The sequence below is a fragment of the Cryptosporidium hominis genome, assembly GCF_000006425.1.
Source record: "Cryptosporidium hominis TU502 chromosome 6 CHRO016192, whole genome shotgun sequence".
Classification (NCBI taxonomy): domain Eukaryota; phylum Apicomplexa; class Conoidasida; order Eucoccidiorida; family Cryptosporidiidae; genus Cryptosporidium; species Cryptosporidium hominis.
Window position 1 is genome coordinate 1 of NW_667222.1, and position 10,947 is coordinate 10,947.

At 32.6% G+C, this 10,947-nt stretch overlaps 5 protein-coding genes across 5 annotated transcripts; 4 read left to right on the forward strand and 1 right to left on the reverse strand.

Moving 5' to 3' along the window:
• Positions 1-239: 239 nt before the first annotated feature.
• On the forward strand, positions 240-2,114 carry Chro.60624 (hypothetical protein). The annotated part of the gene is made up of 1 exon (XM_661198.1): positions 240-2,114. One exon carries the CDS (start codon positions 240-242, stop codon positions 2,112-2,114), a length of 1,875 nt encoding a protein of 624 aa, XP_666290.1.
• A 319-nt stretch (positions 2,115-2,433) lies between these two features.
• Positions 2,434-4,593, forward strand: Chro.60623 (hypothetical protein). Its single annotated transcript, XM_661199.1, has 1 exon — positions 2,434-4,593. One exon carries the CDS (start codon positions 2,434-2,436, stop codon positions 4,591-4,593), a length of 2,160 nt encoding a protein of 719 aa, XP_666291.1.
• Positions 4,594-4,856: 263 nt separating this feature from the next.
• Chro.60622 (hypothetical protein) lies at positions 4,857-7,199 on the forward strand. Its single annotated transcript, XM_661200.1, has 1 exon — positions 4,857-7,199. One exon carries the CDS (start codon positions 4,857-4,859, stop codon positions 7,197-7,199), a length of 2,343 nt encoding a protein of 780 aa, XP_666292.1.
• Positions 7,200-7,396: 197 nt separating this feature from the next.
• Positions 7,397-9,025, forward strand: Chro.60621 (hypothetical protein). Its single annotated transcript, XM_661201.1, has 1 exon — positions 7,397-9,025. One exon carries the CDS (start codon positions 7,397-7,399, stop codon positions 9,023-9,025), a length of 1,629 nt encoding a protein of 542 aa, XP_666293.1.
• A 798-nt stretch (positions 9,026-9,823) lies between these two features.
• Chro.60620 (transmembrane protein) lies at positions 9,824-10,783 on the reverse strand. The annotated part of the gene is made up of 1 exon (XM_661202.1): positions 9,824-10,783. The coding sequence occupies one exon, from the start codon at positions 10,781-10,783 to the stop codon at positions 9,824-9,826; it is 960 nt and encodes a 319-aa protein (XP_666294.1).
• Positions 10,784-10,947: the final 164 nt, after the last annotated feature.

Below are 10,947 nucleotides of genomic sequence, written 5' to 3' on the forward strand. Positions count from 1 at the left end.
TTGTTTCTATAAAATTTGATTGTGGAAATAATCCTGAAAACTACTTTATAATTGGTGAATCCAAAATTTTTGAGAACAAAATAAAATCTTTGCATAAAGAAAATAACTTTGATATTATTAATACCATTGTACCAAAAGATACTATTTCTTATGATGAAGTCAACTCCATACTAGTTTCGCCATCTAAGAGCTTCTCATCAAACTCAATATTTATACCAGAGTCAAACCTTCCTATTTCAATGTTTCATGTTATACAAAAAAATAACGCTTCTTCGAAACCCCAAGAATCAAAGGAAAACAAGTTCAATTTTATTTCAGAAAAATTCCCTCCAAACTACCAAAGTAAAAAGATTTGGAATAACGGAGTATTGACAAAAGTTTGCGCAGACATTACAAGCGGAGGTATGATTAACAATATTGGATTTGGATTTGTGTTTCCTTTTCAGCCGACATCAAGGGAGGAAATTAGTGATTACTATGGATTTTCTTCTGAAGGAAATGGAGAACTGGATGTCGACTCAAAAGAATTTACTTGTCCAGGTATGCTTCATTCACCCCGTGCTCAATTACTCTTTAGCAAACAAACAGAAGAAATTATTATGACTGGAGAGTTACGTTCAAGGAGCAAACGAACTCTTCTAAGGTCTATCAACTTCAGATGTCCTGAAAAAAGTGTAATAAATAGAGTGGAAGTCGCATGGCAAATAATTAGAGGATCAGAATCTCTTATGAAACCGGATCAAATATTTAATAATAATGCTAATAAAGGGCCACTTGGCTCTATAGGAGCGATGAGATTCTTTTGTAGTGATGGAAAATCGGTTTTTAAGGTTGGATCAGACGCTACTCCAACTCATTCAAAAAGTAATCTGGAAATTCATGAAGTTTTATTAGGCTACAAGGAACTAACTAGTGATGAAATCAGTGCCGTTAAACGGGAACTAACAAAAGAAAGTTCTATCAAAGTTACGGAGGAGCTTTTACGAACCCTACCTGGAGATCCAGTTCTCTTCAAACTTGTCCATGAATCCCGACCCCTTTCAAAGATACAATTAGAAATTGAAGGTGTTAAATCATATAGCTCAGCTATTGAAGCTTTGAACTCTTTAAAAACGAGATCAAAAGCCAGCAATCACAAATCAAGAATATGGAGAGGTAGCCGTTGGTCAGGAGTTTGTATTGGCTTACTCAATCTTGGAGGCGGAATTCTTAAAAACCATGAATTCAGTATTGTTTCCTTTGGATCCTACTTTGAAAAACCTCCTCCACTTGCTGTCCTACCTTATAAAGGATTTATTCAAACTGGAATCCCACAAATACACCTAAATAAAATTGTTTCTACATGTGATATGACAAATCCCCCCTCCTTTGGACTTAATTTTCCTGGCTTTTCTGCTGCATTTCTTTGTCCAAATGGGACTCATATAGAAAGAATTGGGTACAGCACACATGAAAATAATAGCAAACAAGGCTTTGAAATTTTAAATAATGGTACACTTCCTCTCCCCCATCCATTCAAGGAGCAGAAACATGTCGGGCCACTTAAACAAATTACTGCTATTCAGTTGTTCTGCAGCGATGGAATATCTACGGTTACTATTGGCCAACCATCTAAAAGTACCTCTATTAGCAAACCCGGAGAAATTGGAGAAATTAAAGTTGGTTATATAAAGGCTAACTCTAGTTTATTAGATAAGAAAATATCAACGACGTCATTTCTAGTACCTACAAGCTTTGAACTAATATCAAAGGATAAAAGACAGAGACTTCTTAAATATTCCAATCCTAACTTTCCTGAGTATACGCAAAAAATATCTACATGGGAAGGAGAAGACTTACAGGCTGTTTGCGTTGACTTCGCTGTAATTGATGATGCAAAGCGTTCCAACAAAGGCAACAACTACTTAAGATGGGCAGGTAGCGCAATCAAATACCCAGAAAAATATCTAATTATGAGTATTGGATTTGCATTTAAACGAAAAATTACAAGGAATAGATCTACAGGAGCTGAAGTTCCTCAGAAAAAAATTAAAATTGCAGAAAATATTCCCAAGGTAAAACTTCAACACAAGGCATCAATCAAAAATAACCCTCGAAGTAGAAAAAAAATCTAATTAACAATTATTATATAAATATAGTACGAAGTTAGGTAAAGTAGTTAAAAAACGTTTGAAATTTATTGCGGTGTTAATAGCAATTAATTATATTTTAACTTTAACAACATGCGCGCCTAACCATTAAATTCCCTCTATTTATGGTGATTTGTCGTAACTACTAATATTGTCTATTTGGCAGTTTTAATTAATACGTTACTATTATTTATTTTGAGTACCGTTATATACCGCAAAAAACAATTAGACAAGACTGTATTATTCTTGATTACTCTCCGTGTTTTTCTATTTTCTCCCATTAGATTTTGATTACGAAGTTTCCATGAGAGTTTTATTATCACTCTTTTTGTTCGCCTTCTTGAAGGCAATATATGCTACAGATCATCGAGGTTTTCTCACCATATCCTCACCATGCGATGGCAATCTTTCATTTAGACTGCCATTGAATCACTCCTTTGAAAGATCTGACATCATTCTTAGTGGCAAATGTTTAAATGGTATCATCTTTACAGCTATGGCACTCGATAGTGGTGTCATCAAGGGCTCAGTAATCCCTGATTCTTCAGGTACAACAGTTGTAACAAGTGGTAATCCCATTTACACTGTTCAGACAACTGCAACTTTTGAGTTCCTTTACAGAACGATTGACCCAAGAATTAAAGATGCACCATACAAAATTTCCCTCATGAAATACACTTACTCTGTATTATCTTCTCAAAACAAAATCAATTCTGTGTTGGTTCGTGAACATACTTCAGAGGAATGTAAATTCCCACAGATTGACATTGAAGACTCTAATCTCTGTACATTACATTTATTACTTAAGAAGTATTCTCAGAACAGAAGTGGTTCACCAAACTCCAAGGTTGATGCAATTCTCCTTGCAGAATTGGAACAATCAAGTTCTTGCTTCTCTGGAAACTCTGTTGAATGTACTAGCGAGTTACATGTGAACAAAAATAGCTCTTATGAAGATTTGGCCAACAGCTTCTCTTGCCTATTTGATGAATCAACAGAATGTGTACCTGTTGAATCTGGTACTCAGACTGAGGAAACTGGTATGGTTGATGCTGCAACACAAACAATTCCAATAGTTACTCTGACTTCAACTGCTAAACCACTCTCAAAGAGTGAACTTAAGGATATCGAGAGATTGGAAAAGGAAAAATTGAAAAAAGAAAAGAAGTTAATGGCTAAACAGGAGAAGGAAAAACAGAAATTACAAAAATTAGAAGATAAAAAGAAAAAGAAAGCATTAAAGGAAGCAGATAAGAAGTCTTCATCTGATAAGAATAAAGCCGATGATGCTGAACTTTCGAAGAAACAAGAAAAGGAGAGACAAAAGAGATTAAGGGAAGAGGAAAAAGAACAAAAAAGATTGAAAAAAGAAAAGAAAAAACAAAAATTACCAAAAGATAATGAGAAACAGAAATTATCTAAAGAAGAGAAGCAGAGACAAAAGGAATTAGAAAAAGAAGAGAAGCAAAAACAAAAACAATTACAAAAGGAGGAGAAGCAAAGACAAAAAAAATTACAAAAAGAAGAGAAGCAAAGACAAAAACAATTACAAAAAGAAGAGAAACAGAAACAAAAATTGTTGAAGGAAGAAGAGAAGCAAAGACAAAAACTATTGAAACAACAAAAGAAGGAGGCATCTAATAATGGTTCAAAGGATAATGTTAAACCATCAAATGAAAGTGAGGAGCAAAAGAAGCAACAAAAGTTAAAAGAGAAGCAAGATAAGAAAAAGGCTAAGGCAGAAAAAGAATTAAAGGAGAACGAAGAAGGTGACTCATCTTCATGCAGTTCAAAAAAGAAATCTAAGAAGACAAAAAGTACTCAGACTCAAGGACCTGAATTAGTGTCTGTATCTACTCAGACAGAAGATGTCATAGTTTTACCAGCCCCACGCGAAGTTGAAGTAACTTCTGATATTGAAGACAATGAATTCGAATATTCTAATCAAGTTTACCATGAAGATGATATAGTTATTGTAGATGAAGCTTCTGATGAAGATTCGCTCAATAAAGTCAATGAAGTTTACAACCCAGAAGTTGAGGTTATTTCCCTATCTCCTTCTGTGACTCCGGTCGAGTACATTCCGTCATCTACCAGCACTACTACTACTACCACCACTACCACCACCACCACCACTACTACTACTACTACCACTACCACTACCACTACCACTACTTCAACCACTACTCATGGTCTGAAGCATACTAGATACTACAAGAAGCCTGAAGATGTAAAATACATTATTGGCCCATTTGCCAGTTTAGTCCAGAAAAGAGGTCAGGATCCTAGACCAACTCCAAGCAAGCAACCTAAGCTTCTTTCAAAAGATGTCGAATCTCGTAGCTTCATCGTAGAGTCAAAGGATTTAGATCACAAAACTAGTGCAAATTCCCAAGCATCACTAGAAGAAATTTTGGAAGATGCAGCCAAAAACAGTTTTATCACGATTGTTAGAGATGAGTAAGTGCACGCTTGATGTACTATTATTCGTTTAGTTTTGTCTGATCTGATTTTCTCAGTAGCTTTATCCCGCCGTTAGTCCGCGGTTTAGACACGTAACTTTATTATCCACTAGAATCGAAGTAAATCGGGGGTAACTGTATGGCGCCAGTTTTGGCTTCTCTCGAACTGAGTCTCAAGTAAATTTTTTTGTCGCTGTAACTTAATTTCGGTAATACTATATTTTCATTTATTCTCAATTATTATTTTCCCGTTAATTATCGGCAGATGAAGATACTTTTTGCTATTCTTTCAATTTTGATTGCTTTTGAATTCTGCTCTGTCGCAAGCAACGGCTTGGTTGGAAAAAACCATGTTGATACTGGTATTCAATTTTTCTCAATAGAAAGTTCTGATTTAAAAAAACTACAAAAGGTAATAAAGGCTGCAAATAATGGAACCCATAACAAGTACTACAGTGGCTTGAAACTTTCCCCCACTTCTTACTTCCAAAATACTACTAGCACTGAAATGTTCAAACTCATTTTAGTTAATGGAACTGAATACGCTTTAGTTAATAATGAAACCGCTTATCCAATTTATCCTATGGATGAAGAATCTATGCTTAATGAAATACAAACTATCGGACTTTTGATTAATCATACAAATTTACAGAAGAAAGATGTTGAAACTCTTGTTGTTGATCTGGAAACAATGACTGATGTGTCAAGTGGCAATCATGTTATTAAAGATAATTTTAATAATTTCAATATATTATCAGATGATATCTTGCTCAAAAATCCTTATAAATATATTGATGATTCAGAATCATCTGACTCTTCTTGTTGTTCTTCAGATTGTTCTAAGAGTTCAGATTCTGAAGGTGAGGATTCTAAATCATCTTGCGCTTGTTGTTCTTGCTCAAGATCAGGGAATACAAAGGAACCAAAACCTGAAAAAGAGTCTAAGTCGTCATGTGCATCCTCGAAATCAGATAAAACAAAGGAGCCAAAACCTGAAAAAGATTCTAAGTCATCATGTGCTTGCTCTAAATCAGATAAAACAAAAGAACCAAAACCTGAAAAGGAGTCTAAGTCATCCTGTGCATGCTCGAAATCAGATAAAACAAAGGAGCCAAAACCTGAAAAAGATTCTAAGTCATCATGTGCATGCTCGAAATCAGATAAAACAAAGGAGCCGAAACCTGAAAAAGATTCTAATTCATCATGTGCATGCTCTAAATCAGATAAAACAAAAGAACCAAAACCTGAAAAGGAGACTAAGTCATCATGTGCATGCTCGAAATCAGATAAAACAAAAGAACCAAAACCTGAAAAAGAGTCTAAGTCATCATGTGCTTGCTCGAAATCAGATAAAACAAAGGAGCCAAAACCTGAAAAAGATTCTAAGTCATCATGTGCTTGCTCTAAATCAGATAAAACAAAAGAACCAAAACCTGAAAAGGAGTCTAAGTCATCCTGTTCATGCTCGAAATCAGACAAAACAAAGGAGCCGAAACCTGAAAAAGATTCTAAGTCATCATGTGCATGCTCTAAATCAAATAAAACAAAAGAACCAAGGCCTGAAAAGGAGTCTAACTCATCCTGTGCTTCTTGTTCTTCTTCGAAGAAATCTAAAAAGCGTAGTGGCAAATATGATAACTCAGGTATTTTAATCTATACAGATGAAGAAGAACTCACACCAGCAACTCATAACTGTAATTGTGAATCGTTATCCAAGGAGATTGGCTCTGGATGTAATTGTAGTAATGTTGAAAATCTCTATAAGAATTACAAGGAAGCTGACCACCGTGCATTAATGGCCGAAGAAGGCACTCAAATTAAAACAAACAATGGTCATGAATACAAAGTTAATTCAGGTTCAGTAGGTCAAATTATCGAAGTTCCCATAACCTCTCAGCCTGTAAAACCATATGATAAAGTATTAATAGTCGTAGTCCCATCAAGTGATTTAAATAACTCAACTCAGAAAGCTACTTATGAATTATTTTATTTCAACAATACTCAATCATACAAATATGAAAATAATACTAGAAATGCATTAGATTATGGTGACTTAAATGACCCAGGATTTATTATTAGAATTGTTGATGAAGAACCATTATATGGAGTTTCTGAGACACAAAGATCTATTAGATCTCCCACTACTACTACTACTACTACCACAACCACCACCACAACCACCACCACCACCACCACCACCACCACTACTACTACTACTACTACTACTACTACTACTACTACTACTACTACTACCACTACTACCACTACTACCACTACTACCACTACTACCACTACTACCACTACTACCACTACTACCACTACTACTTCCACCACTACTTCCACCACTACAAAGAGTTTTGTAGGTCCAATTATCATCCCAATTTACACTTCTACTACTACAAAAACCACTACAACTCAACCCGTTAAGAGATATACCAGTTACTTAAGAGGGCCCGCAGAAAGATTACCAGTTTCCAAAATTTGGAGAGCTACTCCGCCTGAAAACAGACCAGAGGACTCTGTAGTGTTGACTAGAGGTGCAGAGGAGGAATCAGAGGATATTGTTTTAAGACCATCTCGTTTCCCAAGATTGGTGAGATTAGATTAATGTTTTTGTATATATCCCATCATTATATTGTAAAAAATATACTTTTTAATATGTATTCTAGTGTAGAACTAGTTTCGTCGCTGTTGTTAGTGACTATTAATGTTTAGCTTCCCTCATTTTCTTTTCTCTTGGCGCCAATGCTTTACTATTTAATGATCGCCTTGTCAGATGGGTTTTATTTATCTGGATGACCGGCTATGAAGTTTCGAAATTTATTTGTCTTTTTAATTTTTCTTCTGAGCTCAATTGAAATACCTTCAGTTGACTCTAAACGAAAAAAACCAACAAAAATTGAAATAGAAGATGTTTCTGGAGTTCTCTCTAGCGATTTATATGGTAGTTCTCAGCCACTAGATTTGAGTCAAACACTTTATGGATCTTCTATATTAACCGAAAATTATGAATCAAGTAATTTAGAAACTTCTTCTCGTACTATTAATTTGAAAAATATAGAATCTATTTCCCCCACAAATGACATTTTCCCACTAAGAAACAAAGATATAAAAAACCTGTATATGAAATCAATAAATGAAAAGAAGGTAGGTGAAATTAGAAACTTGAATAAAGATATTGCTGAAAACTACCCAAATTCCAATATTTTATCGCGAAACAAAAATGGTGAAATAATTTCCGATACTGATATCTCAATAGTAATTAGTAAACTTGAACAAATTAAGAAAAAGGACCTTCCTTCAATAGAAGAAGAAGAACTTGACTCAGAAAAATCTCGTGATTTGAAACAATTGGAAGACTCTAAATTCTTATCAGAAGAAATTTTAAACAAATTTAGCGATATTTTTGGAACTTTTTTAACCATTCCAAAAGAAACAAAGGCTGATATATTATTTCATATACACAAGATATTGGAAGAATCTTCAGAATCTCTTTCAAATTTACCTGATATTTTCTATGGAAACGGTATTCAAATTTTATTACAACCATTCAGCGACCTTTCAATAAATCCATCTGAAATACTTAAAATATATTCTTCACTTTTTGAAGAGAACTCTGATAATTTTATGATTTTTCTTGACGTAATTAATTATATACTTGTATCAACTCTATCAGCTTCAAAAGTCACATCTCTAGCTATCTCAAGACATCTCAAAGAATCTGATTCAAATAATTCAAATTCGAAAAAATTATTTAAACAAAATTCTTCAAACTTTTGGTATAACACAATATGTCAAACAATACAAAACATTGAGTTATTAACTGTCATATACCCTTTCTTAACTCCTCCTTCATATAAAAAGGTTTTGACCCCTGTAGAAGTAATAAGTACTCCGAAAACCCCAACACTTGGAGGATTCAAAGAATATCTTGAAAAAAGTGCTGAAGAAAAGAAAACTGAAATGATTGAAACTAGTAATACTCTAACCCAAGAACTGATATTTGGAGGTTGGAAGCAATCAATAAATCCTATGGGACACAAAATTACTTCAGATTTCGTTAGTACAAAATCATTATGTATTAAATTTAATTTAATAAATTCTAAAAAAGAAAATATTGATGATATTAGTGAATCTTATCAGATTAGAAAGTTTAAAGGACTATTCAGAGATTTTAAAGATGATGAAGAATTAACAAAACATGATAAAATTAATTATTTGAATTCTATTGGCCTTGAGAGCTCAAGTATAAAACTTTCAACAGATGAAAGACAATCAATCATTACAACAAGTACAAATTATCTTCTAGAAATCGCCAATATCCTTTCAGAAGTTGATCTTTTATCAAAATGTTATTCTTTTATATCAAATTCAAAAAGTTTAGAAAATAAAAATGTTTTGAAAATGGATCCTGTAAGTTTAAAAATTGTTTAACCTTAATAATAATAATAATACCTAATCCTTATAATTTTTTTTTATAGGAGCTTGGAAATGTATTAAGACAACCATATCTAATAGAAAAAGTATCTTTGGATAGATGGAAATATATTACTACTTTAATCCCTTCAGAATTCAAAAAATCTTGCACTATAGCACTTCATAGCCAATACATTGAATGTTACAATAAGTACAGACAACTACATTATACACTTCAACAACCAACAGTAGTAGGTAATATTATTTCAAAATTACAAGAATCATCGGATGTTATTGGCGAAAATGCTGTTAAGACATTGGCTACTAGCTTTTCTTGGAAATCTTTATATCAAGCTGATACCACTTTCACCTACTATTTCTCAATTTTGGATCTTAATAGATTAGTTGGTTTTAATCAAATTATTATTAATGTGGTTTCTGTAAGTTTAATAATATTTTTATTAATATATTTTCTTAACATTTTTTTCAGAGATACGAACCAATTAAAGATATTTACTCACTACCTGCTAAAGAAACAAAAAAAACTAAAGCTTTAAGATTTTGGAATTCAGTTAAAGGGACCTGGATATTTCGTATTGCTACTTTTGGTCTATTTTCTTTTATAGGATATGTTGATAAAGGTTATACAGTAGAAAAATGTTTATATATTCCAAAAGCAAGAAAAGGAGAACCAGAGCCAACGATAATTTGGTGATCGTAAAATTAAACATAGAATTTAACCAACTTTACTAGATTGCTTTGTTGAATCTTTTTTTATTGAATGTTTTAGCTTCTTTTCTTTTTTATTTGATAAAATTAAACAAGCAATATGTTTTTCCAAACGAAATCCTTTGGCTTGAATGGTTTTGTATAGAATATAACCCAAATCAATCCAAAGATATTTCTCCAAATATCTTCATTCCCTAATCTAGATCTTATATGGTTAGCACACCAAATAATAAAAATGGGAGAATCCATAAATTCTTTTAAATCAAGATTTCTAACTGGGACAATCTTCATTAGTAAATTTTTAATGTAAGAACAAGCAGTTTTATTATCTTCATATAGCATCCCATGCAAATTTTCCCAGTATTCCATTTGTCTTGGGTCAATAAGTCCATGTTTTTTAACATTTTCTAGCTTTTTTCCTCTAATCTTAATTAATGGAATATTAAGGTTCGCAAACAATTTCCTTAAATCTTTAACTACAAATTTGTACATTTCAAGTTGAGAATTTGTACATTTTGGAGAAGAATCCATATAACTATAATTTTTGGAAACAAGATAAAACTGTTTAATTCCTGAAGTTGGCTCTATTGATTTTACTTCCTTCCTTCTAGGAATAAAACTACTCAAACATTTCTCCATACTAGAATACCACCTTGGATCATGTAAATCATTTCCTTCAATTTCAATTATTTTATACATTTCAATATTATTGCTTTTAATCTTTCCCTCTAACTCTCTAATTCTTTGACTATGATCCATTCCTGAATCATCACCTTTTAATTTTAGAATATCTGAATGGGAGATTGAGTTAATTTTATGAAGATCTGCTAATTTTCTTACATTATTAGGAATTAAGATTCCTGTCTCATCACTATATTTTACTTCTGTCTCAGCTATTTCACCTGCCAGATGAATAATTCTTGATTTAATTCTCTCTTTGTCTGTTTTTAATGTTGAAGCCATTAGATGAAAAAAGTTGCTTTTATCTACAAATTTTGGATCACGTAGCTTCTCATAAATTTTTCCCAATTCGTTATTTATTTCCATAATCTTTTCTTTCAATGTTCTATATTCATTATTTATTAATTCATCGTGTTCTTTTTTGATTTCTTTAGTAGAATTATTATCCCAATATTTATCAACATAACTTAAATCGAGTATTTCCTTATAATTCTCTCTGGAATGACTCAAATTTTTTGGTTTCTTAACCT